This window comes from Equus przewalskii, chromosome 30, assembly GCF_037783145.1.
Source record: "Equus przewalskii isolate Varuska chromosome 30, EquPr2, whole genome shotgun sequence".
NCBI classification, from domain to species: Eukaryota; Metazoa; Chordata; class Mammalia; order Perissodactyla; family Equidae; genus Equus; species Equus przewalskii.
The window spans coordinates 27076493-27103729 of NC_091860.1; the positions used below are offsets into that span (position 1 = coordinate 27076493).

At 36.9% G+C, this 27237-nt stretch overlaps 1 protein-coding gene across 39 annotated transcripts in view; it reads right to left on the reverse strand.

Annotated features, from left to right (window-relative positions):
• TASOR2 (transcription activation suppressor family member 2) overlaps positions 1–27237 on the reverse strand; it is a 99673-nt gene that overhangs the window by 66318 nt on the left and 6118 nt on the right. For 6 of the 39 annotated variants that reach the window (XM_070601939.1, XM_070601928.1, XM_070601908.1 and 3 more), the window contains exons 1-2: positions 10386–11073; positions 8257–8384 (exon numbers count right to left, since the gene is read on the reverse strand). The exons of 2 other annotated variants lie outside the window; for them this stretch is intronic. Coding sequence is in view for 3 of the 37 variants with exons in the window: in XM_070601906.1 (XP_070458007.1) it covers positions 10386–10446 (61 nt within the window). In the remaining 34 variants the exon portion in view is untranslated. Of the gene's footprint in view, positions 1–1944; positions 2222–8256; positions 8385–10385; positions 11114–27237 lie in introns of those variants that run through there. 31 more of the 39 variants (XM_070601934.1, XM_070601926.1, XM_070601923.1 and 28 more) reach the window with 19 other exon arrangements.

Below are 27237 nucleotides of genomic sequence, written 5' to 3' on the forward strand. Positions count from 1 at the left end.
GTTCCAAAACTCAGAAAAAGGGGTAAAGCCTCCCAATTCTGTTTTACAAAGCAGTCAAATGCTAATACCAAAACATGACAAAGAAAACCACAAAAGAGGAAACTACAGGCCTCTCTCTTATGAATATTGCTACAAAAATCCTAAAGTATATGCACTGGCAAAAAGAATACATCAGGATATTAAAATAATAACAGAGATCAATTAGGGTTCATTCTAGGAGTATAAGAATTGGTTCAATAAATAGGAAATCCATAAATCTTACTAACCACATTTATAGCTCAAAGTGAAAAAATCACAGAGGCGCTGCTGGGGTGGGGGATGAGGTAGGAGAGCAACATGCCAGCCTGTCAAAAGGAAAGTACTATATAATTCTTTCCCAATAGATGCCTTATAACATGTAAATTTTTGTTGCTGCACAGTACTTTTTTTCATTTGTGCATTATTATTTCTGCCATACTTAATCTAAAAAACAAAGATGCTCCCAAATAAAAGAAAGCTGTTTATTTAATAACAAAGAAAAATGTCCTACCATAAATTGTTTAGGGTAAAGAAAAGCAGACTACAAAACAGCAGCATATGTATACATACAAAGTCTTAAAGAACATACACTACAATTTAAACAAGGGTCATTTTCTGCACAACACCCATCAATAGCTGATATTTTTCTTATTTGATTATCCTCCTACGACTAGATTATTAGCTTCATGGATACAGGGAATTTGTCCTTATCCACGCTGTGTCCCCAGTGCCCAGAACAGTGCCTGGTACATAGTAAGGTTTCAGTAAAAATTTATGTAATGAAAGAATCAATTTGTTTTCCAGATCACTTCATTTCTCTACTTCAAACCCTTCAGTGGCTTCTTGCTGCCCTCAGAACACAATGTGTACTCCCTGCCATGGGCATGTAAAATCCAGCCCCTGCTTATTTCCTACACCTCACCTTGATCTACCTCCCCCTTACTTACTATGTACTAAGTTCCAGCTACACTCATCTTTCCGATTCAAGTTCTTTCCTTTTTTCAGGTCTTTGCACATGCTATTATTTCCAACTGGAGTGCTCATTCTCCTGTTCTGCCCATGACTTAGATCTCTCTCTTCCTTTAGTGAAATCTAGAAGTTATTTCCTCAAGATAAACCTCTGATCACCTCATCTAAAGTATGTGTTTTCTTTAGAGCACTCCTTACAACATCCAATTATTTCATCAATTTACTTTTGTAGGGATCTATCTTCCCCTAGAACATAAGGTCCACAGAGGCAGATACTCTTTGTCTTAAGTACCCAGTAGATACTCAATACTTTACCAAATTATCTTTGGGTGGATCAAGTACAGGTAAATTTTGTTTCATTTTTTACAGCTTTATGCATTATCTGAAATTTTACATAAGCATAATCTGGGGGAAGTAAAGCTATTTTCATTTTGGGAAAAAACATCTCCCATAGCTCTAGCCATAAGCAGCAAACAAGTTAGTTTTTTAAAATGAAGACAAGGTAGAGAAAACAAATGGAAACAGCATTTTCTATAAGCCAAAATAATGATAAAGAGACCCACAAAACAAACCGTCCCCAATAAAAAACTGAAAATACTATACAATGAGAAATGTATTAGTTTCATAAAAATTTTAAGATATATAAAAATGTTTGCCATGTACAAAAGTTTAAATGTCTTTTGATGTCAAGATAATCATGCACAGATGGAATGAAAACCAAGGTACTCCTTGCTATTATCTGAAGTGCAAAGTCCATTTGGAATCACGGGTTTACATTTCAAAAGATGACCTAAAATACTGTAAGCCCACACACACACACAAAAGCTGTGAGAAGTAATGCCCTCTCTCTAGTAGGTCTCCAAGGGTTTCCCCACTACCATACTCACAGAATCCAACAAGTTAGAAACAAAGGCGCTCTCTAACCTTGAAGTACCATACAACCATGGGAGTCCTCACCTGTCACGGAGGCTCGACCAAAACTTCACTCCCTAAAGCCCCCTGAAGGTAGGAAACCTAGTCTGTCCCTTCTCCCACTCTCCTCTGCACCCAGCGCTCTGGCAGGCAGCTCACCGGCCAAGTGGGGTGCCCCCGCCAGCAGCGGAGAGCCCGAGCTGGGGGTGGGAGGCGGCCCTTGCTCCTCACCTCATGGTGCGTGGGGGAGGGGGCTGTGCCTCTGTCCAGTCGGACCCGCTGGCCCCCTCCCGCCAGCGATGGCCAGTGCGGTGGCCGGGGCGGCGCGGGGCGGGGCCTTTTAAAAGTCAACGAGGGCGGCATACCGCGAGCCTGAGCCTGGCGCACCGCCGCACACTGCAGACTCCGGTTGAAACTGGAGGAGAGGGGTCATGGGAGTAAGTGAGCAGAGTGCCCTCGGTCCTCTATTTCTCACGTCACCCAACACCTCTAGGTAGTTTTATTGGTACTTTACAGTGATGCTCCAAGTTTCAATTTTCTCTTGGCTTTTGCCCGCAGGCACCCAGTAACCATGCAGGATTGCAAATCTCAGACCTAAACCGAAATCTGTCTTTTCGCTACAGCGACCCCTACTCATTCATTCTAATTCATTGCCCCTAAAAGCTTTCCCCTTATCAAGTACATAAACTCACCGGCTAGGGTTTCATGGGGCTTTGTTGTTTAATTTACAAAATAAAAGGCCTATTGAATATGGTTTTGAATACTCCATATACCCCCAAAGATGCTGATACTAGCACCTGGGGTGGGGATGGGGGTGCTTGTCCCTCCCACTAAGCCACGCGGCTCTAACAAAACTCACCCACCGAAGATAAAACTGAATGGGAGGGAGGAAAGTGAAGCATTTGGCCTGACCTAAGGACATCTTCACTTTTGACTTATGCTTTAACCAAGTAACCTAAGACACTCGCATGCATCTCGTGGACTGTATCTGCATTTGCTAGAGGAAAATGCAGTCAGGAGATCCTAGAGAATCACCACCACTACTGTGTCGTACATATAGAAAACATAGGAAGATCTGAACTCACAAAGCAAGATATTTATGGTGACATTTTTAGACATCCCTCTAAAGTAACTGACCTATGTTCGGGGCTCCTGAACAAACTGAGTTTACTAATTTACGCTTTAGCATTAAACTGTCAGCCTGCAATGAAATGGTTGCATTAAACTCATTACTGTATTTATTACAAGAATATTGTTAAGTAGTCTTGTCCCTCTGACAAGAAAATTCTAAGAATAAATTTCTCTCAAGGACAATTAGATTTTAAGACCTACCTTGGGTTCTTTTGATTATTACACATGAAAAGAGAGAAAGTGATACCTAACCCATGCCATAACAAAGATGATTTTTTTATTGCCACCACCCCTAGATATATCCCATCCTAAACGCCCAGAGCAAAGAACAGGGCTTCACTAAAGTGGTTCACAGAGAAGCAGGCATAACCACAGGGTGAAGCAGGTGCCTCAACTGGTCAAATTAGGCCTCAGGAGCTGGGGTCTTGAATATTCCTTCTCCTAATGAGGGAGCAGGTGTACCCAAAGGTTCTAAACAGGGTCTATTTCTACATGCCAGGGAGGGAGTGAGTCTTTACAAAGAATATCAGCAAGGGATTTATTTCTCCAATTAAGTATTGTTAAAATCTTATTAAGGAAAAACAGAAAGCATGCCCCACACACATTTCTTACGATAAAAGTAGTAATCAAAAAAAGAGAAGCCAAATTTAAAAACAAAAACAAAAGGCCAACAGAGTTAATCAATAGAACAAAAAGCTGGTTGTTTTAGAATAATCTTTTAGCAAATATAATCAAGAAAAAAATTAAATATCAGGGACAAAAAGGACAATGCAACCACAAATAGAGGGAAAAGAGGTCTGAAACTATAAATTATCCTACACAATTTATACCAATAAATTTGGAAACTATAAAAATACAATTTACCAACACTGGTCTAAATGGAAGAAACATCTAAATAAACCAAGTATGATGAAAAAACTGAAAGAGTAGTCATAGTCCTACTCTGTCTCCCAAAAGACCAGTTCCAGAGTTTTACTCAAGTTTCACTCTTCACTTATCAAACTGTCAAAAACCCACAAGTTCGGCAATGCAATCTTCTTGGGAAGTTGTGGGAAACAAAGCGAAAGAAGAGCAAATGATCAGGAGAAAATACTTACTATGTAGGTTATAAAAGACTTATTTATACATTCAGATAGATCAATAGAATATAAAAATAGAAATACACAGTTCAGAAATTATGAATAGCCAAACACATTTCAAAACACCTCTAATTTACAGATTTAAGAAGCCAAACAACCCAAGCAAGACAAAGATATATCACAGCGAAACAGCAGAAAACTAAAGATGAAGAGAAAAATATCAGAGCAGAGAAAAAGGAACTGACAGACTGACAGCTAACATCTCAATAGCAATAAAGGAACCCAAGATAGAGGAATGAGATCTTCAATGGTACTAAAAGAAAACAACTGCCAAACTAAACTGCTATATTCAGCAAATAAATGACAGTGAGACAAAGACATTTTCAGGTAAACAAAAACAAAGAAAGCTCATCATCAATAGACCTTCAATAAAAGCAGTTCCAAAGTATGTACTGTAAGCAGAAAAAAAAAAAAAAAAAAAGCCCTAGATGGATGGTCTAAAAGATAAAAGAAGCAAGGGATAACAGAGAAAGTAGTGAAAGTATGGGAAATGTAAACAAGTACTGACTGTAAAACACAATTAATTCTAAACATGTCCCCTTCTGGTGGGTGAGAATTTTTTTAAAACAATTAAAATACAAGATAATAACATATAAGTCATGAAGGGGTTGAATGAAGTTCAACTCCCAAGGATCTTGTATTGTCTCAGAGGAAGGTAAAGTTATAGGTTATTTTGAGATTTTGAAAAGTCAAAGATGCATGATATCTCTAGAATAATTTAAAAAGAAAAAAGTATATAATTTCAAACTAGTATATGGGAAAAGTGGAATGATAAAAAACATTAAATCAATATTTTAAAAAGTAACAAAAAAAGAGAGAAAAGAAATACAGAACAGCCAAGGAAAAGAGAAAGCACAAAATAGGAGCAATTGTAGTAAATGTAAATAGGCTATATGTCCCAGCTAAAAATGTTTTAAAATTGCATTAATAAATTCCAACAGATGATATTTAAGAGACAGATCTAAAACGTACAAGTGCATATGAATCTACAGCTATCTCAAAATAGTTTAGTAAATGAAAAAAACAAAAAATAAACATAAAAAGAAATACTTGATAGAGATAATCACAAAAGGATTCACTGAAAAGACTACGATAACTGATAAACTACAAGCAAGATGAATTAACAGAAAGGGGTAAGGGAAATGAGAATGGAAATATTCAATATCAGGAATGAAAAAAGGAGGCATAATTACACATGGTTCAGACATTAAAGATAGTGGGAGGATACTTTTAACAACTCTATGCCAATAAATATTAAAAATTTAATAAAGTCCTAGAAAAATCTAACTTACTATAACTGTCATAATTTTTTTTAAAAACCTAAGTAATCCTGTAATCACTAGTTAAAAATCTGCTACCAATAAAACTTCAGACCCAAGTGGATTCAATGGTAAATTCTACAACTGCTTATCCACATGAGAATAAAGTTAACTTATACCTATACTCCAAACTACACACAAACAATTCCAAAGATACAGACATGAAATGAAAATCTTTAAAAATTTAGAACTTCTGCTCATCAAAACCACCACCAAGGGAGAGAAAAGGTATTTGCAACCCATTTAACTATCAAAAGATTAGTACCCAGAGTATGTAAAGAAGTCCAACAACCCAACAGTCCAACAACCCAATAAAAAATAGAAAAATGGACAAAGGATATGAACAGTTAGTACAAACAAAAAGGGAAAAAGTCCTTTAAACATATGAAAAGATGATCGAACTCAGTCATAATAAAATGTAAATTTAAATAAACTCATACCACTTTTCACTTAGCAAGCTATCAAAATCTACAATTCTACCAATGCATTCCGTGAGGTGGGGAAGCTTTAGGAAAACTGTCTCCTTAGTACACTGTGAGTAAGAGTACAAAATCCCAGAGAAAAGCAGTTTGGCAATATCTGTCAAAATTTCAAAAGCATTTATCTTTTGACCCAGTAATCACAGTTCTGGAAATTAATAATACAGAAATATGTGCTCAAATCCAAAATGACAACTCTACAAAGTTACTCCATGCACTACAGTTTTTAACAGCAAAAGACTAGAAAATCAAATAGTCAGTCAACCTACTATAGACTAGTTAAATAAACTGGTACAGCCACACAGTGGGAAACTGTGCTCCTATGCTGTACAAGGAGCATACTTCCTGTATACCCATTTGTCAAGATTTCTAGGATATACTGGTATGTGGAGAAGAAAATGTAGCATAGCAGAAATTAGAGTAAGAAAGAGGAATATAAAAAAATACACTGGGGAATGAGCTGAATAGGTACAGGGAAGAAAGACTGTTCAGTGTACGTCTCTACATATTTCTTAATTGTTTAAATAAGTGATCCTAGTAACCTAACTTAGCAACAGGAGGAGTTCATCAACTTGTGTACATATAACATATTAAAAAAACTGTACATATTAATAAGAGAAAACAAGCACCCAATAGAAAAAGCGGAGAAAACATGACTAAATATTACACAAAAGAGAAAAGACTCTCAATTTCTTTTAAGTAATCAGAGAAATGTAGTTTAAAATCACAATAATATATCACTTCACTTCCAGCAGAATGACAAAAATGAAAAAAGCTGGACAATGCGAGATATGGAGAGCAAAGGGAGGTTTCATTCACAACTGGTGCAGCATAAATCAGAACAAGCATTTAGGAAAAGTTAGATATTATCTAATGAAATTGAACATGTACACACCCTCCCAATGGATCCAGCAATTCCACTACTAATACACCCAAACAAAAGTATTGTATATATGCACTTGGAGACGAACAAGAACGTTTATGAGCAGCACTAATTATAACAGCCCAATGTTGAAAATAACCAATATGTTCATAAAGAATAAAAAGGGTAAATATGTAATATATTCTTACACTAGACCATTATATTTCAATGAAAATGAGTGAATTATAGCAGTGGTTCTCAAAGTGGTGACGATGCTAATGTATGTGATTTTTTGATATTATATAACGAAATGTGTGATCTTTTGGGAGATCAACATAATTCAGTGAACTATCTTCCACGTGACCAAAGCATGGGTGAAAGATCTCTTCAAAATGCAAGACAGACCAACGGGTTTTAATGTCATAGAGTTTGAGAAGTTCACTGATACGGTTTAAAATTCTACACTGCAGCTAACTTTTAAGAAACCATTAGGTTTTGAGGAGTATCTAAGAAAAATATAACTATTTAAAAAGGTTATTAAAACATTTCTCCCTTTTCTAAATACACAGCTAACTGAGGCCAGATTTTCTTCATATACTTCAATCAAAACAACATATTGCAACAGAATGAATGCAGATGCAGCCATGAGACTCTTGCCATGAAAGATATCTGCAAAAATGTAAAACAATGCCACTCTTGTCACTACTTTCTTTTGTTTTGGAAAATAGTTATTTTTCATTAAAAATATTTATGTTAAGATGTAATAGACATTATTACTTTTAGAGGTACCAATAAATATGCCATACATTTATTGGTATCCACAAACATACCAATAGATGCCATATCTAACATATTTAATTTTTTTTTAGTTTTACTATCTAATAGGATATAACCCACATAAACAAAAGATCTTTGGGATCCTCAATAGCTTTTAAAAGGGTAAAGGAGTCCTGAGACCAAAAAGTTTCTGTTACTAGACTTATCATGGTGATCATTTCACAACGTATGTAAATGTTGACTCACTATGTTGTATACCTGAAACTAACATAATACTGTATGTCAACTAGACATCAACAACAACAGAAAAGTTTCTGAACTGCTGAACTACAAGCACAAGCTTCCACCCAGGTGAATCTCAGAAACGTAATGTTTAACAAAAGTAATTCACAGAATATACAGTATGATTCTATTTAAATAAAGTTCAAAAATAGGTGAAAGTAAGCAATATGTTGGTTAAGGATACAAATATAAGTAATAAAACTGTAAAGGCAGGCAAGGGAATAATTAACACAAAATTCAGAATGACCAGGGTTATGGGGGTGATGTTCTCTTAAGCTGGGTACACAGATATACTTTTTTTTTTAACAGTACATATAAACGACATATATCACAACAAAAATATTAGTAGAAGAAACAAGGAGACATACCTATTCTCCTAGAAGGAAAAACTCAAAAGAATGTCTCTTCTCAAATTAATCTATAAATTCAATGCAATCACAAACAATATCCCAACAAGATTTTCTATAGAACTTGAAAAGATGGTTCTAAATTTCATCTGGAAGAAAAATGCAAAGAAGAGCCCAAAGCTTTTTTCAAAAGAAAGTACCAAAATATACTATAAAGCTACAATAATTAAAACAGTGTGGTAATAGTTAAAAGGGTCAAAGAAGAGAGTTCAGAAACCAATTAAAAAAAAAAACGAGCAAAGGATATGACCCAGCCAAAAATGTTTAACTTTCTTATTACCCAAGGAAGGTAAAAATTAAAATGAAATGTTATTTTCACTTAGTAGAAAATTAGTAAAATATTAAAGAAATACTGTTACCATCCAGTGCTGGCTAGCTAGGAAATAAAAACACACCTTTTCAGAGAGTGAATATAAAAGGGTACAATCACTTGAGGGCCATTTAACAGCATTATTATCCAGCTCTCATAAGGAATCAATTCTAGACATACTATCATGAGCCCATGAAGCATTGTTTATAACAGCAAAAAAGATAATCACTGCAGCACTGTTGGTAATAGGGAAGAACTTGAACATAACTTAAACGTCCATCAGGAGAGGAACGAAAGACTCATTTGATAAACAGATGCCACATCTATTTAATTATACTAAATAGATATCATACCGCATTTATTTAACAAACACCACGTCTCAGGCAAGTTTTTAGGCACTTCGAGGATTTCAATTTATTGAAGCAACTATGTTTGGATTACAGGAGATGCTCATGATACAGCTCTTTGTAAAGAGAACTGGTTACATTTGGGCAAGTGTTCTGAAAACACAAGATTTCAAACACCGTTTTTTGCCTTTCTTAAAATAACTGTGGACACTTTGTCACTTTTTATTTTTCTCTAGTCTGGGTTATTTGCTGATGTACTGAACATATTACATAGATCGATCCAGTTCTAGAAGGCAGTTTTTCAACAGAAGAGTATTCTTTCACTATTGAGGAACACCTGCTTCGTTATAAACCTCCTGAGGGGGCTTCCTACCAGTCTCAGATCCTGTAAGATTAAACGTACACACCCCCTTTTTATCTTCTAATGCTCTTTCAGGGGAAAACTGTGGGTCCTTAGATCACCAATCCACTACGTGACACCATATACTCCGGCAACCCTCAGGTTTAGAATTTACATTTTCATAAACTTCATCATTCTAACTTTACCTTACAGGGAGAACAGAGCAGGGTAACAGAAAAGGTGTATTTAAATTTTGGGATTTCAAACAGATGGTTATTAAATGAAATTTGAGGATTTTCAAAGTATCTTCCTCCAGTTTTGAGGTTAATCTGCCACGTTCTCCCCGACAATGCTGCCTGGTGCCACCTTCAGACAGACTGCCGGGTTACAGGGACTGGCCTATTATGACATTCCTTACGCACTACTTCGTTTTCCTGCTAAATGAGCCTCCCAATGGATGGACCCCTTCCTTTTACGCCTACTTTAAAAAGGAAAGGGGCCCGGACTGCCGTGAAGTCTCCCCAGAGAGAAACTCGAGGTGCAGATTCATCCAGAACCCTCAGACAATTATCGACTAGTCGGTCCAAACCAAACGAGCAAGGCTTCAACTAAGCATTTCTCATCGCGTCCCTGAGGATGAAGCTGTCCTCTGACAGACAATTCAAAGGACACGTTGCAGCCGTTCTAGGCTGTCTGCCTCAAAAAGGGGAAAAACGCACTCTAAAGCCCTAGACGAACTTGTAAAACGCTGACTTCCTCCAAACGAGTCAGGATCGACATAATAGCAACATTGAGAATGGCCACCGGTGTGAAAAGTGGCCATTCCCCAAAAAAAGCAGCCAAGAAAAGCAAAGCAAAAGCCAAGTCTACCACCACCGACCTCTCCCACCCCAGCGCCCCAGAGCAGGGTAAACAGGCCAAAGCGCGTTAGTCACTCACCGTCCCAGAAAAGCATGCAACGGCAACCGTCATCTTAAACTTTCTTAACATAACAACAGCGAAGCCCGCGACAGACACGACCCAAGGCCAGGCAGCCAGCGCGCCCCTGCTTCCTCCCAGGTGTCACAAGGGTCCCCGCAGCGCGAGGTTTTACCTGTCCTTCGTGCCGCCGCCGCCCCCGACGACCTGAGATTACTGTTCAATTTCTTCCCCATGCTTTCGCAGGTCGTCCACGCCCCCAGACATGCGCTTCCTTTCACTCGGTCCCTCGTGGCCAAATGTGACAGAGATGCTGTCGGACCCTGTTAATACGCGGCCGTCTCGGCCTCCTTCCCAGCCAGAGAGCCCTGAGTCGCCCTTTTCCGGGACTCCTCTCCTCCCGGGTTTCCAAGGGGCGCCCTCGGCCTCCCGTCACCACAGCCCGTCAGAGGCGCGCTGGAAGCTCCACGTCGCAGCCCGTCCTTCCTCTCCGCCCTTGTGCCAGCGCGCGGGGAGGGCGGCCCGAGGCGCCCGCGGGAGACAGGCGGGACCGGCGTCCAGGCTCCGAGCCCGCAGGCCCCGCCGCGCTCCTCAGCCAAGCGTCGTCCCTTTTCCAGAGGCTCATAGATAGGAATGGACCCCAAGACGCGCCGGGGCCTGAGGGAACATGTCGCCTTTCTCAGCGACGGGGGCTGGGAACCGGAAGTAAAACCCCGCGGCCTCAGGAAGGGGGAGGGGGGGACGGACGGAAAAAAAGAGAAAGTGAAAACTGAACTGTGGCGTCCCCGTAGGAGGCAGGAGCCAATCGCTGAGGAAAAAGCGACGCGCAGGCGTGCGCTGAGACCGGCGTCCACGCGGCGCTCACTCTCCCCTCTGCGCAGGCGCGAGGTCGCAGCGCGCCCCAGGATTGGACGACGGAGTCTCGTGAAAATGATGGCCCTGCGCGGGGTGGGGTGGGGCGAGACCGGGAATCTCGCGGGGCTGGACATCGCCGGATGCGGAAGCACGCACGGGAAGACGCGGGAGACGCCGCCATGACTTACGCGCGTGATTTTGGGTATCCTTCGCGCTCTGGTCGGGTGTCGGTCTCTCCTTGAGGGTCCTGCTGAGGCTGCTGCGATGACGCTTGTTTCGTCTTGCCCAAGTGGGACATTAACCAATCTCGTTCTTGTAATTTAATAAATATTAAATCCACTAGCATTTGTTCACGTGCTAGTTCTCTAGTAAAACACCTGTATAAATTTATAATGTATGCAGAGAGCGCCAAGGGACCACAAATAGCGTTAGTCCTACATGATGGGAATAGAAAGATTTTCTCATTCAATAGCACGTTTTATTGTTTGCTGTGGTCAGATGCTGAATTAAACCCTAGAATTACGGTTGTGAACAAGCTGGACAGGGATCCTGCACATCATGGAACTTATTCTAGAGATGGATGCTGAACAGTAACAAGTAGACCACCACTACTGCAACAAAAAATAGAATTTCATTTAACAGTACTGCTGTGAAAACAAAGCTAGAAATGATGTTGGAGGCCGGAGGCCAGGAGCAGAAGAGGCAGAGCTATAAGGTCTCACTGAATAAAGGACATTTGAGGTCAAAACCCCATGACGAAAACAGAACAAACCAATCTTTGAAAGAAGTGGAGGAAGAGCTTTCCAAGCAGAAGGCAAAGCAAGTGGAAAGGCCCCAGAAGTGAAATTAAGTGTGTTCTAGAACTGAAGAAGGTTGGCTGTAGAAGAAGAGAATGAAATATAATAGATATTTTGAAAGTACAATCCCGCATTGCGTTACAACTGGGTTATGTTCTGAGAGATGCATCATCAGGTGATTTTGTTACGCAAACATCATAGAGTGTAGTTACACAAACCTAGATGGTATAGCGTACACAACTAGGCTATATGGTACTAATCTTAGGGGAGCATTATCATATATGCAGTCCTCCATTGACGGAAGTGTCATTATGTGGCACATGACTGTACAGGCATACCTTGGAGATGTTGCAGGTTTGGTTCCAGACCACACCAATAAAGTGAATATTGCAATAAAATGAGTCATGCAAACTTCTTAGTTTCCCAGTGTTATAAAAGTTATGTTTACACTCTGCATTAGTCTATTAAGTGTGCAATAGCATTATGTCTAAAAAAATAATTACATACCTTAATTTAAAAATATATCATTGCTAAAGAATGCTAACCATCATCTGAGCCTTCACTGAGTTATAATCTTTTTGCTGGTGGAGAGTCTTGCCTCAATGCTGATGGATACTGACTGTTGGGGTGGTGGTTGCTGAAAGTCTGAGTGGCTGTGGCAATTTGTTAAATTAGGACAAAAATTAAGTCCATCTAAAAGGCTGTTTCACTTTCTTATCATTCAGGTGTTCACTGGAGTAAGCACTTTTAATTTCTTTCAAGAAATTTTCCTTTGCATTCACAACTTGGCTAACTATTTGGTGCAAGAGGTCTAGTTTTTGGCCTATCTTGGCTTTTGACATGCCTTCCTCATCAAGCTTAATCATTTCTAGCTTTTGATTTAAAGTGAGAGACATATGACTCTTCCTTTCACTTGAACACTTACAGGCCATTGTAGGGGTACTAATTGGCCTAACTTCAATATTATTGTGTCTGAGGGAATAGGGAGGCTGAAGGAGAGGGAGAGAGACAGGGGAATAGCCAGTCACTGGAGCAGTCAGACACACACAGCATTTATCAACTAAATTTGCTGTACTACGTGGGCATGGTTCATGGTTCCCCAAAGCAATTACAATAGTAACATCAAAGATGACTGACGCAGATCACCACAACAAATACAATACTGAAAAAGTTTGAAATATTGCCAGAATTACCAAAATATGACACAGAGACAGGAAGCGAGAAAATGCTGTTGGAAAAATGGCGCCAATAGACTTGCTCAACACATGGTTGCCACAAACCTTTGTAAAATGTGTAATATCTGTGTCGGGCAATAAAGTGAAGTACAAGGTACGCTTGGACACAAAACCAGGCTGTACAACTTCCTATTTATCACAAAGCAAATGTTCATGAAACCACTAACCTGGTCAAGAAACAGAACATTGCCGAAACCCTAGAAGTTCCCTTTTGTGCCAGTTCCCAATCAATACCCACTCTCCTTTCCTACCGTCAAACCTAGCCATTAATCTAAGTTCTACGGTAATCTCTTCCTTACATTTCTTAATAGGTTTCTCCCTAAATATGCATCCCTAAGCTTTATCATTTAGTTTTGCTTGTGGTTTGAACTTTATATGAATTGAATAATTTTGTGCCTGGTTTCTTTGGGACTAACATTGTTTATGAGACTCATGTTTTTGTGTGTACTTATTTTTTCATTTTCATTGCTATATGTGTAGGCGTAGATGTAGCACATTTTCTTTATCCATTGTACTATTGATAGTCATTTGAATTGTTTCCAATTCTTGGATATTATGAATAATTCTGCTTGAACATTCTTATTCATGTCTCTTGGTGCACATGTGCATTATTTTTGTTGGGTGCCTATCATGCTGGACGTGATAATTTGGATTTTTGTTTCAGCAAATGTTTATTCCCTTCCCCCTTCCATTGTTGGCCAAGTTTACTTCTCTGCTCCATTAATATTTTTCTTGGTCATATGAATTCTTTTGGCTGATAGGATGTTAGTAGACATGGTATAAGCAGGAGTCCTAGGTGTGCTTGTGTAGTTTAACTTGGCTCTTGAGCTCAGATGATGTACATGAAGAGACTTCATGTCTCATGTAGCCCTTGTCCCTTCAGCCTGGGCCCTTAGAACAAACATATATGGAGCAGATGTGACTCTAACTTGCAGCTCAAACCCACCTTAGATTAGCAGAACCTTAGACATCCCAAAGGTTGATGAGTAAGAGAGAATGAATGCTCTTGTCATAAGCCACTGAGTTTGAGGTGGTTTATTATGCAACGTTATTGTGGCAATACAGAGACCATATATTCCACTTTGGTAGATATTGCCAAACTTTTCGCAAATTGGTTGTACAATGTACCAAGTTACATTTCCACGAGCAATGTATGAGAATTCCAGTTGCTCTACATCTTTGCCAATACTTTTCAATTTTAGATATTCTGGAGGATATGTTATGGTTCGAATTTGTGTTGCCTCCACTGTTGTTATTTTTCAAATATGTTTTAGCTATTCTAAGTCTTTTGAATTTCTGTATAAATTTTAGAATCAGCTTATCATTTTCTACCTCAAAAAAAAAAAAAAAACAGATGCTAGGATTTCATTTGGGATTCTGTTGAATATATAGATCAATTTAGAGAGAACTAACATCTTAATATTCTATCTTCAAATTCATGAACATGATGTCTCTATTTATTTAGGTCTTTAAAAATTTCTCTGAGCAATATTTATAGTTTTCTGTGCACAGGTCTTATGCACATTTTGTTATATTTATTTCTTTATATTTTTGATGGTATTTAAAAGTTTAATTTACAATGGTTTGTTGCTGGTATATAGAAATATAATTGATTTTTCCATATTAACCCTATATCCTGCAACTCACTAACCTCACTTTTTAGATGTAATAGCTGTAAAAATTGTAATTTTTTTGTGTGTGATTCTTTAATATTTTTTAACACAAACATGTTGACTGCAAATAAAATACTTTTATTTGTTTCCAATGTGTATTTTTTTTTCCTTATTGCGTTGTTTCAGGCATCAAGGCAATGATGAATATGAGAGGTGAGAGCAAATGTCTTTATCTTACCACTGATCTTGGGGAAAAAGCATTCAGTGTTTCACCATTAAATGTAATGTTAACTTTGGTGTTCTGTGTCCTTTTTTAGGTTTAGGATTTTCTTTTTTACTCCCAGTTTTTGACAGCTTTTATCGCAAATCAGCGTTGAATTTTGTCTGCATATATTGAGAGGATTATATAGTTTTTCTTTATTAGTCTACTAATGGTGAATTGCATTGATTTTCAAGTGTTAAGCCAACCTTGAGTTGAGTTCCTGGGAAAAGTCCAACTTAATTAGGGGGGCTTATCCTTTTTATATATTACTGGACATAAACTGATGATATTTTCTTGAGGATTTTGGCATTTATGTTCATGAGGGATATTGGTCTATAATTTACTTTTCTTGTAATATCTTAGTTTTGGTATCAGGGTAACTCTAGCCTCACAGAATGAGTTGATAAGTAATCCTTTCTCTTTTGATTTCCAAAATACTTTGATTAAAATTGGTAATATTTATTTCAAAATATTTAATAAAATTAACCAGTGAAGTAATCAGGGCCTGTATTTTCTTTATAGGAAGATGTTTAAGTGCAGATTTTATTTATTTAGTAGATATAGAGGTATTAATAATATCTATGTCAGAGGAAGAGAGCTCTACCGATACCACTGCAAAGAAACTGCCAATACCGCTCAAAGAAACAGGAAAGTATGAACCATAAACTGAGAAAAAAGCAAGCAAGAGAAACTCCTGTGGTGGCCAGCCCCATGGCTGAGTGGTTAGGTTCCTGTGCTCTGCTTGGTGGCCTGGGGTTTTGCTGGTTCGCCAGTGACACAGACATGGCACTACTCATCAGGCCATGCTGAGGTGGCATCCCACATGGCACAAACAGAGACACTCACAACTAAAACATACAACTATGCACTGGGGGGCTTTGGGGAAAAGAAGAGAAAAAAAAGATTGACAACAGATGTTAGCTCAGGTGCCGAACTTTAAAGAAAAAAGAAGAAAGAAACTCCTGTGAAAGCAACTAATGTTGGATTTTACAGAGAAAGACTTCAAAGTTGCCATAATAAATATGTTCAACAAACTAAAGGAAAGTGTGATAAAAGAAGTAAAGAAAGATATAACAGTGTCACATCAAATAGAGAATATCACTAAAGAGAAATTATACAAAAGAGCAAAATGAACAATGTGGATTTGAAAAGTACAATAATTGAAATCAAAAACACTAAAGAAGCTCAAAAATAGAGTTGAACTGTAACAAGAAGGAATTAGCAATCTTGAAGGTAGATCAATAGAGATTATGCAAGCTCAAGAACAGAGAGAAAAAAGACTAAAGAAAAATGAACAGAACCTTGGAGAAATGTGGGACAACATTGAGTACACCAATATATGTGTAATGTGAGTACCAGGAGCAGAGAGAGAGAAAGGAGAAGGAAAACTATTTGAAGAAATAATGGCTGAAAACTCCCAAAATTTATTGAAAAACAATATACTCATCCAGGAATCTCAATGAACTCCAAATGGGATAAATTCAGAGATTCACAAATAGACATATCATAGTAAAAATGCTGAACGGCAACAACAAGGACGAAATCTTGAAAGCATCAACAGAAAAATAACTTGTTACTTACAAGAGAAACCCAATAAGATTAACAGCTGACTTCTCAGCAGAAACAATGGACTCTAGAAGGCAGTGGGAAGGATGACATATTCAAAGTGCTCAAAGGAAAAAAAGACCTGTCAACCAAAGATCCTATATACAGCAAATCTACCTTTCAAAAGTGAAGGTGAATAAAACCCTGTCCCAGATAAGAAAAAAAAAGCTGAAAGAATCTGTCACTAGCAGATCTGCCTTACAAGATATACTAAAGAAGTGCTTCAGGTTGAAACCATGTGACCGCAGATGGTAATCTGAATCTACGTGAAAAAACAAAGAAGGCTGGTAAAATTAATTATGTAATGATAAAAAACAGTATAAATGCATATTTTTCTCCTTTCTTCTCATAACTGATTTAAAAAGCCATGAAATAATATGTATATAATGTAATATTGGCCTTATAACATCTAGAAATGTAGTATATGTAAAATATATTTGCTAATAAAACCATAAAAGACGTAGGTGGGAACAAAACTGTATCTGGCTAAGGAAATGACAACAAATGGTAAAGTAATAATTATAACAATATATTGTTGGATTTGTAATATTAATAGATGTAATATGTATAACAGTAATACAGAAAAAAAAAAAGAAAGAAAAAGGATCAGAGCTAAACTGGTGTAGCATTACTATATATCACCGGAATTAAGTTAGTATAAATCTGAAGCTGATTCTGATAAGTTAAGATATATATGGCAAACTCTATAGCAACCCCTAAAAAAAACCCCAAATAAACTTAAGGAAATGAAAATGCTACAATAGAAAATATTCACTTAATGCAAATAAAAACAGTAAAGGCAAAATAGAGGAACAAACAGCACATGGGACAAATAGAAAACAAAAAATAAAATGGCAGACATAAATCAAACTATATCAATAATAACATTAAATGTGAACGGATTAAATAATCCAATAGAAAGGCAGATATAAGCAGAATGGATTTAAAAAATGATCCAACTATATGCTACCTGCAGGAGACCACTTTAAATCCAAAGATATAAATATATTGAAAGTAAAAGGATGGGACAAGATATGTCATGCAGGTAGCATTCATGAGAAAACTGAAATGACTACACTAATATATAACAAAATAAACTTTAAAATGAACAAGATGTTAGTAGAGATAAAGAGGGAAATCTTATAATGATAAAAGGGTCAATCCATAAGGAAGATATAACAATTATAAATAGATATGCACCTTATGAAAGAACTCAAAAACACATGAAGTAAAAACTGCAGAAATAAATGAAGAAATAGATAATTAAACAGTAATAGTTGGAGACTGCAATACCCCACTTTCAATAATTAATAGAATAACTAAATAGAGCAACAAGTAAATAGAAGGCTCAAACAACACTATAAACCAAGTAGACCTAACAGACCTTTAAAGAACTCTCCACTCAACAACAGAATATACATTCTTCTCAAGTGCACATGGAACATTCTACAGAATAGAATATATACTAGGTCATAAAACAAACCTCAATAAATTTAGAGTATTTCTTTGAGCACAAGGGAATAAAATTAGCAACTGATAGCCAGAAAAAATTAGGAAACTTATAAATATGTGGAAATTAACACACTCCTAAGTAGTCAATGGGTCCAAGAATAAATCAAAAGAGAATTAGAAGACAAACTCTGAGTTGGGTAAAAATTATGACACTATATACCCAAACCTATGGGATGCAGCTAAAGAAATACTTAGAGGAAAATTTATACCTGTAAATGTCAATATTGAGAAATAAGAAAGATCTCTAATCAATAATCTAAACTTCCACCTTAAGAAACTGCTGAAGGAAGAGGAAACTAAACCTAAAACAGTAAGATAGAAATAATAACGAAGATAGAAATAATAAAGATTAGCACAGAAATTAGGAAAATAGAGAATAGAATAACAATAGAGAAAAATCAGTGAAATCAAAAGCTGGTTCTATGAAAATATTGACAAACATTTAATGAGATTAACCAAGAAAAAAAGAGGAGACTCAAATTACTAGAATCAGAAATGAAAGAGGGAAGATCAACATGAACCTTACAGAAATAAAAAGAGTTGTAAGGGAGTATTACAAACAGCTGCATGCCAACAAATTAGATAAATTAGGTGAAATAGATGAATACCTAGAAATACTGAAAAGTTACTGAAAACTGACTCAAAAAGAAATAAACAATCTGAATGGGACTCTAACAAGTAAAGAGATTGAATTAGTAATTAAAAACACACAAAACTACCCAAAAAGAAAATCCCAGGCACAGAGGCCTTCACTGTTGAATTCTCCCAAACATTTAAAGAATTATTACTAATTCTCCACAAAGTTTTCCAGAAAATAGAAGGGTGTGGGGCATTTCCCAACTCATTTTATGAGGCCAGTATTATCCTGATACCAAAAAAACTGACAAAACTATCACAAGAAAGGAAAACTACAGACCAATATCTCTTATGAACATGAATGCAAAATGAATGGTTATTCAGATAACTGAAATACATATTTCTCAGATATATTTGGTCTTTGTCCTCATTTCTCGCTCACAGTTCCCAAAACCCTTGGAATTTCCTATGTGTTGAGAGCGATAAAAGTGTCTCTTATTTACATTAATGAAGGTAACTTTTGGACCCCACTGAAGAGCTGGGGATGGTTGCCAGAACCAGCCCTGTGATCAAGAGGATTGAAACTTTCAGTCCCTCTCCCTGATTTTCAAGGGGAGAGAGGGGGGCTTGAGGTTGAATCAATTGCCAATGGCTTATGTCTTAGTCAATTATGACTACATAATGGAGCATCCATACAAGCCAAAAAGGACAGCAAATTGGCCTTTTTGGAGAGCTTCCACGTTGGGAAACCAGAATGCTTTCATGTGCCACTGTGCCAGGCCCAAGCTCCAAAAGGACAGAAGCTCCTTTGTTCCAGACCTCACCCTATGTATCTCTTCATCTGACTATTGATTCCTTTATATCCTGTGTAGTAAATCATTAACTAGTGAGTAAATGGGTTTTCTTGAGTTCTGTGAGTCACTCTAGTAAATTAATCAAACCCAAGGAGGGGGTTGTGGGAACTTCTGATTTATAGCCAGTTGGTCAGAAGTACAGGTCACAATCTGGGACATGTGACTGGCTTCTGAACTGGCGGGGGGCATTCTTGTGGAATTGAGTGCTTTACCCATCAAATCTGATTCTATCTCTGGGTAGATAGTATCAGAACTGAGTTAAATTCACCCTGCTCGTGTCTGAGAATTGCTTGTTGTGTGGGGAAGACTCCACACATGCATGTTGGAATTGGGTCCAAGAACCCTTAGTAGTAATAAATCATATCAATAGACCAAAAATGAAAGTCATATGATCCTCTCAATAGACACAGAGAAGCATTTGACAAAATCCAACACCCTTTCCTGATAAAAAACACTCAGCAAACTAGAAACAGAAGGGATCATCCTCAACTTGATAAAGGGCATCTACAAAAGATCCATTCCAACATCCTGCTGAGGTGTTTTTTTTAACTAGATAGAACAGAGTTTACTCAGTCCAGTAAGCAACTGAAGAAATGTCAGCTCGATAGTTTTGCTCGGTGAAATGTCCTAACACTAGTTCTAGCAGAACCTTTTTATTTCATAAAGTATTTCAATGCAAATTGTACCAGGGACAAAGTCAAAACTTTCATCAGTGCAGACTGATTAATCATTTGCATAACTTAGCCACATTCGACATTGTAAAGAACAAAAGAAAGTTAAAGAACTAATCCAAAAGTGATGTGCTTAATTTTGAACGTTCCCAATTCCAAGTATAGAGACCTTGAGAATACTTGTTTTCTTCTTTTTTAAAAAGACAATAACTAAGATTACTGAATGTGTTTCCCCTGAGATCAGGAACAAGACAAGTGTCTGCTCTCATTACTTCCATTTAACATGGCACTGGGGGTTCTGGCTAAGGCGATCAAGAAAGTAAAAGAAAAAAAGGCATCTAGATTGGAAAGGAAGAAGTAATACTATCTATATTTTTAGATGATATGGTCTTGTGCATAAAAAAGTCCTAAGGAGTTCAGTAAAAAAAAACTCCCAGATGAAATAAATGAGTACAACAAGATTTCAGGATACAAGATACATATACAAAACTCAATTGTATTTTTCTACCCTTACATAAGCAATCCAAAAGCAAAACTAAGAAAACAATTCCAATCATGATAGCATCCAAAAGAATAGAACGTTTAGGAGTAAACGTAACAAAACAAGTGCAAAATTTATACTCTGAAAACTACAAAATATTGTCAAAAGAAATCTGAATAAATGGGAAAACATCCTATCTTCCTGGACCAGAAGACTCAGCATTGTTAAGATAGCAATGCTCCCCAAATTGATCTACAGATTACACGCAATCTCTATCATATTCCCAGGTGACTTCTTTGTAGAAGTTGACAAGTTGATTTTAAAATTCATATGGAATTGCAAGGGACCCAGAATAGCCAATAAACAATCTTAAAAAAAGAAGAACAAAGTTAGGAGGACTCATACTTCTTGATTTCAAAACTTACTACAAAGCAATGATAATCAAGACACTGCAATACAGGCACAAGGGTAGACATACAGATCAAGGGAATAGAATTGATAGCCCAGAAATAAACTCATATATAGATGGTCAACTGATTTTCATCAAATGGTGCTCAGACAACTGGATAGCCACATGCAAAAGAATGATGTTGTACCCTTACCTCATACCATATACAAAAATTAACTCAAAATTTATCAAAATCCAACATAAAAAGAAAACTATAAAATTCTTAGAAGAAAACATAAGAGTAAAGCTTCATGACCTTGGATTAGGGAAAGGATTCTTAGATATGACACCAAAAGCCTGAGCAACAAAAGAAAAATGGATAAATTGCACTTTGTCAACATTAAAAACTTTCGTGCTTCAAAAAACACCATCAAGAACAAATCAACATTATTCAAATCAAAAAGACAGTGAGATACCACTTCATATCTACTGGGATAACTAGAATAAAAAAAGTTAGAAAATAACAAGTATTGATGAAGATGTGGAGAAATCTAAACCTTCATGCACTGTTAGTGGGAATGTAAAATAGTCAGCCACTTTAGAAAATAGTCTTACAGTATCTCAAATGATTAAACATAGAATTGCTATTGACCCAGAAATTCTACTCCCAGTTATATACTTGAGAGAAGAGAAAATACACATTCACATGAAAACTTGTACACGAATGTTTATGGTAGCATTATTCATAGTAGCCAAAAAAAAAAAAAAAAAAAGAAGCAACCCAAATGTACATCAACTGATGAATGGATAAACAAAATGTGGTATATCCAAAAAATGGAATACTGTTCAGTCATAAAAAGGAATAAAGTTTGATATATGCTACAACATGGATAAACTTTAAAAACTTTATGCTAAGTAGGAGGATTCAGTCACAAAAGACCACATGTTATATGATTCCTTTTATATAAAACTCCAGAATAGCAAAATCTATAGAGACGGAAAGTAGGTCCATGATTGCTAAAGACTGGGGGGCAGGGCGGGAAATAGGGACCTAATAGCGAGGGTTGTTTTTGCAGGTGGTGAACATTTTCTAAAATGACTATGGTGATGGTTGTACGTGTCTGTGAATATACTAAAAACCATTGCAATGTGCACTTTAAGAGATGAATTTATGGTATGTGTATTATTTCTCAGTAAAGCAAAAATGAAAAATAATATGTATTCTTGAACAAGCTTTGGATATTTGCGTCATTAAGGGAATTTGTCCATATAATCTATGTTATCAAATTTTTTGGTATAAAGTTGTGTATAATATTTCCTTATTATCCTTTTAATGTCTATGTAATCTGTAGTGATATCCCCTGTCTCATTCCTGATATTGGTAATTTGTGTCTTCTCTCTCTTTTTTTCCCATTTCTTTGCTAGTCCATCTGGCAAGATATTTATCACTTTTATTGATCATGCCAAAGGACCAGCTTTTTCATTGGCTTTCTGTATTGTTTTTGTTTTCTCTCTGATTTATTTTTGTACTTCTCTTTATTATTTTCTTTCTTCTCTTTGTTGGTTTTAATTTGCCCTCCTTTTTAAGTTTCTTAAAGTAGAGATTTTTAATATGGATTTGAGAACTGTCTTCCTTTCTAATAAAAGTCTTTAATCCTATAAATTTCCCCAAAGTGCTGCTTTAGCTGCATTTCACTTATTTGTAATACGTTAGGTCAATTTGGTTGATATGGTTGTTCAACTTGCATCTAACAGGCCAAAGGCACTCAATAGGTTACAACCTGAGCAACAATGACGTGAAGGGAAGTCAAAGCATCTCCAGGGAGTTTTCTATTATGTAAATTGAGACTTAAGAACCTAGCCTTGTGTAGTATTCCAGCTCAGGAAAAGTTAAGTGACAAAAACACGGCAGAGGGACAAGCTGAGTCACGTGGTGGCTAAGTTCATGCCCTCTACTTTGGCGGCCCGGGGTTCACTGGTTCGGATCCTGGGTGTGGACCTACACACTACTCATCAAGCCATGCTGTGGCAACATCCCACAGAGACAAACTAGAAGGACAAACAACTAGGATATATAACTATGTACTGGGGCTTTGGGGAGGAAAAAAAGATGAAGATTGGCAACAGATGTTAGCTCAGGGCCAATCTTCCTCACCAAAAAGCACACCTTAAAAAAAAAAAATGACAGAACACGTGTAACTAAAGAAGGAAAGGAAGATGGTTAGTTCTTGTTGAAGGATGAATAGAACTCTATTAAAAAGTCCATGAAATATCTTGATTTTTATCATCTCCCTGTCCACTTTCCTCCAAAGCAACGTTTTACTTCTCTCTCTCTTTAATTCTGGTAGAGTGAGGAAACTCACCGAAGAAAATGATGACAATATTTCAGAGAACAAAACAGTGTAGAGGGAAATAACATCAGACAAAAATTAAAAGGGAACAAGCTAGCAATAGAAGAAAACGAGAAGACCAGGACATTCCCTTCAGCAAGTGACTTTTATATGCATTTTCAGCAGAATCGCAGCAACAGACTAGAAAGCAAAAGACGTTCAGAATCATGGGTCCTAGATTATGTTTTTAAGATGAGATTTCCTTAAAAAAGCAAATCTGTAATAAATAATGCTTTCAAATGTTATGAAGAACATAGATAAGAACTATAGACAGAAAAAATAAAATAAATTTGTAGAAAAATATAATTTGCACAAAGTGAAGTGAATACAAAATATTTAATGCGTATTATTAAAAATCATATTTTATTAAATAAAGATATTCTTTTTTAAAATTGAGGTTATGGTAGTTTACAGCATTGTGAAATTTCAGTTTTACATTATTGTACGTCAGTCACCATATAGGTGCACTCCTTCACCTTTTGTGCCCACGCCCCACCCTCTTCCCCCAATAACCACTAAATAGTTCTCTTTGTCCATGTGTTTGTTTATCTTCCACATATGAGTGAAATCATACAGTGTTTGCCTTTCTCTGTCTGGCTTATTTCACTTAACATAATACCCTCAAGGTCCATCCGTGTTCCTGCAAATGGGATGATTTTATCTTTTTAATGGCTGAATAGTATTCCATTGTATATATATACCATATCTTCTTTATCCAGCCATCAGTCGATGGGCACTTGGGTTGCTTCCATGTCTTGGCTATTGTGCATACTGCTGCCATGAACATAGGGGTGCATACATCTCTTTGAAATGTTGATTTCAAGTTCTTTGGATAGATACCCAGTAGTGGGATAGCTAGGTCATATGGTGTTTCTATTTTTAGTTTTTTAAGAAATCACCATACTGTTTTCCATAGTGGCTGCACCAGTTTGCATTCCCACAAGCAGTGTATGAGGGTTCCCATTTCTCCACAACCTCTTCAACATTTCTTATATTTTGTCTTGGTCATTATAGCCATTCTAATGGGTGTAAGGTTATATCCTAGTGATTATTTTTTTTGAGGACAATTAGCCCTGAGCTAACATCTGCTGCCAATCTTCCTCTACTTTATATGTGGGATGCCTGGCACAGCATGGCTTGCCAAGAGGTGTCATGTCTGCACCTGGAATCTGAACCGGCAAACTCCGGGCAGCCAAAGCGGAATGTGCAAACTTAACCGCTGTGCCACTGGGCTGGCTCCATTAGTGTTGTTTTGATTTGCATTTCCCTGATGATCAGTGATGTTGAGCATCTTTTCATGTGCTTATTGGCCATCTGTATATCTTCTTTGGAGAAATGTCTGTTCATATCCTCTGCCCATTTCTTGATTGGGTTGTTTGATTTTTCTGTTGTAGAGTGTTATGAGTTCCTTCTATATTATGGTTATTAAGCCCTTGTCAGATATATGATTTGCAAATATTTTTTCCCAGTTGGTGGGTTGTCTTTTCATTTTGATCCTGGTTTCCTTTGCCTTGTAGAAACTCTTTAGTCTGATGAAGTCCCACTTGTTTATTTTTTATTTTGTTCCCCTTGTCTGAGAAGACATAGTATTTGAAAAGATCCTTTTAAGACTGATGTCAAAGAGTGTACTGTCTATATTTTCTTCTAGAAGTTTCAGGGTTTCAGGTCTTACCTTCAAGTCTTGATCCATTTTGGGTTTATTTTTGTTTATGGTGTAAGAGAATGGTCTACTTTCATTCTTTTACATGTGGCTGTCCAGTTTTCCCAACACCATTTTTTGAAGAGCCTTTCCTTTCTATGTTGTATGTTCTTAGCTCCTTTGTCAAAGATTAGCTGTCCATAGACGTTTGGTTTTATTTCTGGGCATTCAATTCTGTTCCATTGATCTGTGTTTGTACCAGTACCATGCTGTTTTGATTATGATAGCTTTGTAGCATATTTTGAAGTCAGAGATTGTGATGCCTCCAGCTTTGTGCTTTTTTCAGGATTGCTTCAGCAATTTGGGGTCTTTTGTTGCCCCATATGAATTTTAGGATTCTTTCTTCTATTTCCACGAAGAATGTCACTTGGACTCTGATTGGGGTTGCATTGAACCTGTAGATTGGTTTAGGTAATGTGGACATTTTAACTATGTTTATTCTTTCAATCCATGTGCATTGCATGTCTTTCCATTTCTTTATGTCATCATCAAATTCTTTCAGTAATGTCTTGTAATTTTCACTGTATAGGTCTTTCATTTCCTTGGTTAAATTTATTCCAAGGTATTTTGTTATTTTTGTTGTGATTGTGAATGGGATTGTGTTCTTGAGTTCTCTTTCTGTTAGTTCATTATTAGAGTATAGAAATGCAACTGATTTTTGTAAGTTGATTTTATACCCTGCAACTTTGCTATAATTATTGATTATTTCTAATAGCTTTCTGATGGATTTTTTGGGATTTTCTATACATAAATACATGTTGTCTGCAGACAGTGAGAGTTTCACTTCTTCATTGTCAGTTCAGATACGTTTTATTTCTATTTCTTGCCTAATTGCTCTGGCCAAAACCTCCAGTACTATGTTGAATAAGAGTGGCGAGAGTGGGCACACTTGTCTTGTTCCTGTTCTCAGAGGGATGACTTTGAGTTTTTGCCCATTGAGTATGATGTTGGCTGTAGGTTTGTCATATATGGCCTTTAGTATGTTGAGGCACTTTTCTTCTATACCCATTTTATTAAGAGTTTTTCTCATGAATGGATGTTGGATCTTGTCAAATGCTTTCTCTGCGTCTTTTGAGATGATGATGTAGTTTTTCTTCCCCATTTTGTTAATGTGGTGTATCACATTGGTTGATTTGTGAATATTGAACCATCCCTGTGTCCCTGGTATAAATCCCACTTGATCATGGTGTATGATCTTTTAAATGTATTGCTGTATTTGTTTTGCCAATATTTTGTGGAAGATTTTTGCATCTATGTTCATCAGCAATAGTGGCCTGTAATTTTCCTTCTTTGCGTTGTCCTTGTCTGTCTTTGGTATCAGGGTGATGTTGGCATCATAGAATCTGTTAGGAAGTCTTTCGTCTTCCTTAGTTTTCTGGAATAGTTTGAGAAGGATAGGTATTAAGTCTTGTTTGAATGTTTGGTAGAATTCTCCAGAGAAGCAGTCTGGTACTGAACTTTTGTTTTTTGGGAGGTTTTTGATTACTGTGTCAATCTCTTTACTTGTGATTGGTTTATTCAGAGTCTCTATTTCTTCTTGACTCAGTTTTGGGAGGTTGTAAGAGTCTAAGAATTTATCTGTTTCTTCCAGATTGTCCAATATTTTGGCACACAGTTTTTTATTCTCTTATAATCTTTTGTATTTCTGTGGTATCCATTGTAATTTCTCCTTTTTCATTTCTAATTTTATTTGAGCCTTCTCTCTTTTTTTCTTAGTGAGCCTGGCTAAGGGTTTATCAATTTAGTTCATCTTCTCAACGAACCAGGTTTTTGTTTCATTGATCCTTTCTACTGTCTTTTTTGTTTCAATTTCACTTATTTATGCTCTAATTTTTATTTATTTCCCTCTTTCTACTGACTTTGGGATTTGTTTGTTCTTCTTTTTCTAATTCTACTAGGTGTAGTTTGAGATTGCTTATTTGAGATTTTTCTTGTTTCTTAAGGTGAGTCTGTATCACAATGAATTTCCCTCTTAGGACCACTTTGCTGCATCCCAAATGAGTTGGTATGATGTGCTTTCAATTTCATTTGCCTCCAGATAATTTTTAATTTGTCCTTTACTTTCTTCAATGATCCACTGGTCATTCAG